Source organism: Acanthisitta chloris, unplaced genomic scaffold (assembly GCF_000695815.1).
Source record: "Acanthisitta chloris isolate BGI_N310 unplaced genomic scaffold, ASM69581v1 scaffold29391, whole genome shotgun sequence".
Lineage (NCBI taxonomy): Eukaryota > Metazoa > Chordata > Aves > Passeriformes > Acanthisittidae > Acanthisitta > Acanthisitta chloris.
The window spans coordinates 2,473-2,934 of record NW_008656962.1 but is presented as its reverse complement, the minus strand read 5'-3'; the positions used below and the strand labels follow the sequence as shown (position 1 = coordinate 2,934).

The following is a 462-nucleotide window of genomic DNA, read 5'->3' as shown; positions in this document are numbered from 1 at the left end:
CAAGCTGCTGGCACACACCTCCTGAATGACTTTTTGGCACGGATGGACCTGCCCATTCTCCACGACAGGGTTGGTGTGTCTGTGGGAGCAGCCAAGGGTTAAGGGGGTTGGGGTTAAAGCCAAGGAAATGGGGCAGAGCTGTGGGAAGGGGAGCAGGAACTGGCTGGGGGGGACTAGGAGGTGGAATTGGGTGGGTTGTGGCAGCTTCCAGCCCATGCCCTGGGGGCTGGGGAGAAGGAGCGGTGGCTGGTTTGGGGTGAGCCCCAGCTCCTCCCTCCTTACCTGAAGATGACGGCGAGTCGATCCAGGGGCACAGTGGGGTCTGAGGAGAGGCCATTGCTTGGCTCCTGAGAGAGCAGCTGGAAAAACAAGGGAAAAGGGTGGGATTTCAGGACCACAAGTAGCCCCATTCCCAGGCAGGACAGTCCCCTCCTGGCTGAGGTAGCACTGCAGCCTGGGCAG

The 462-nt window shown here is 60.6% G+C and overlaps 1 protein-coding gene across 1 annotated transcript in view; it reads right to left on the bottom strand.

Moving 5' to 3' along the window:
- Window positions 1-18: 18 nt before the first annotated feature.
- LOC103811560 (transportin-3-like) overlaps window positions 19-462 on the bottom strand; it is a gene marked incomplete at both ends in the record, with an annotated part of 2,245 nt that continues 1,801 nt past the window's right edge. Inside the window, 2 exons of the mRNA XM_009084544.1 lie at window positions 19-79; window positions 283-359. Of these exons, the coding sequence (XP_009082792.1) occupies window positions 19-79; window positions 283-359 (138 nt within the window). The remainder of the gene's footprint in view (window positions 80-282; window positions 360-462) is intronic.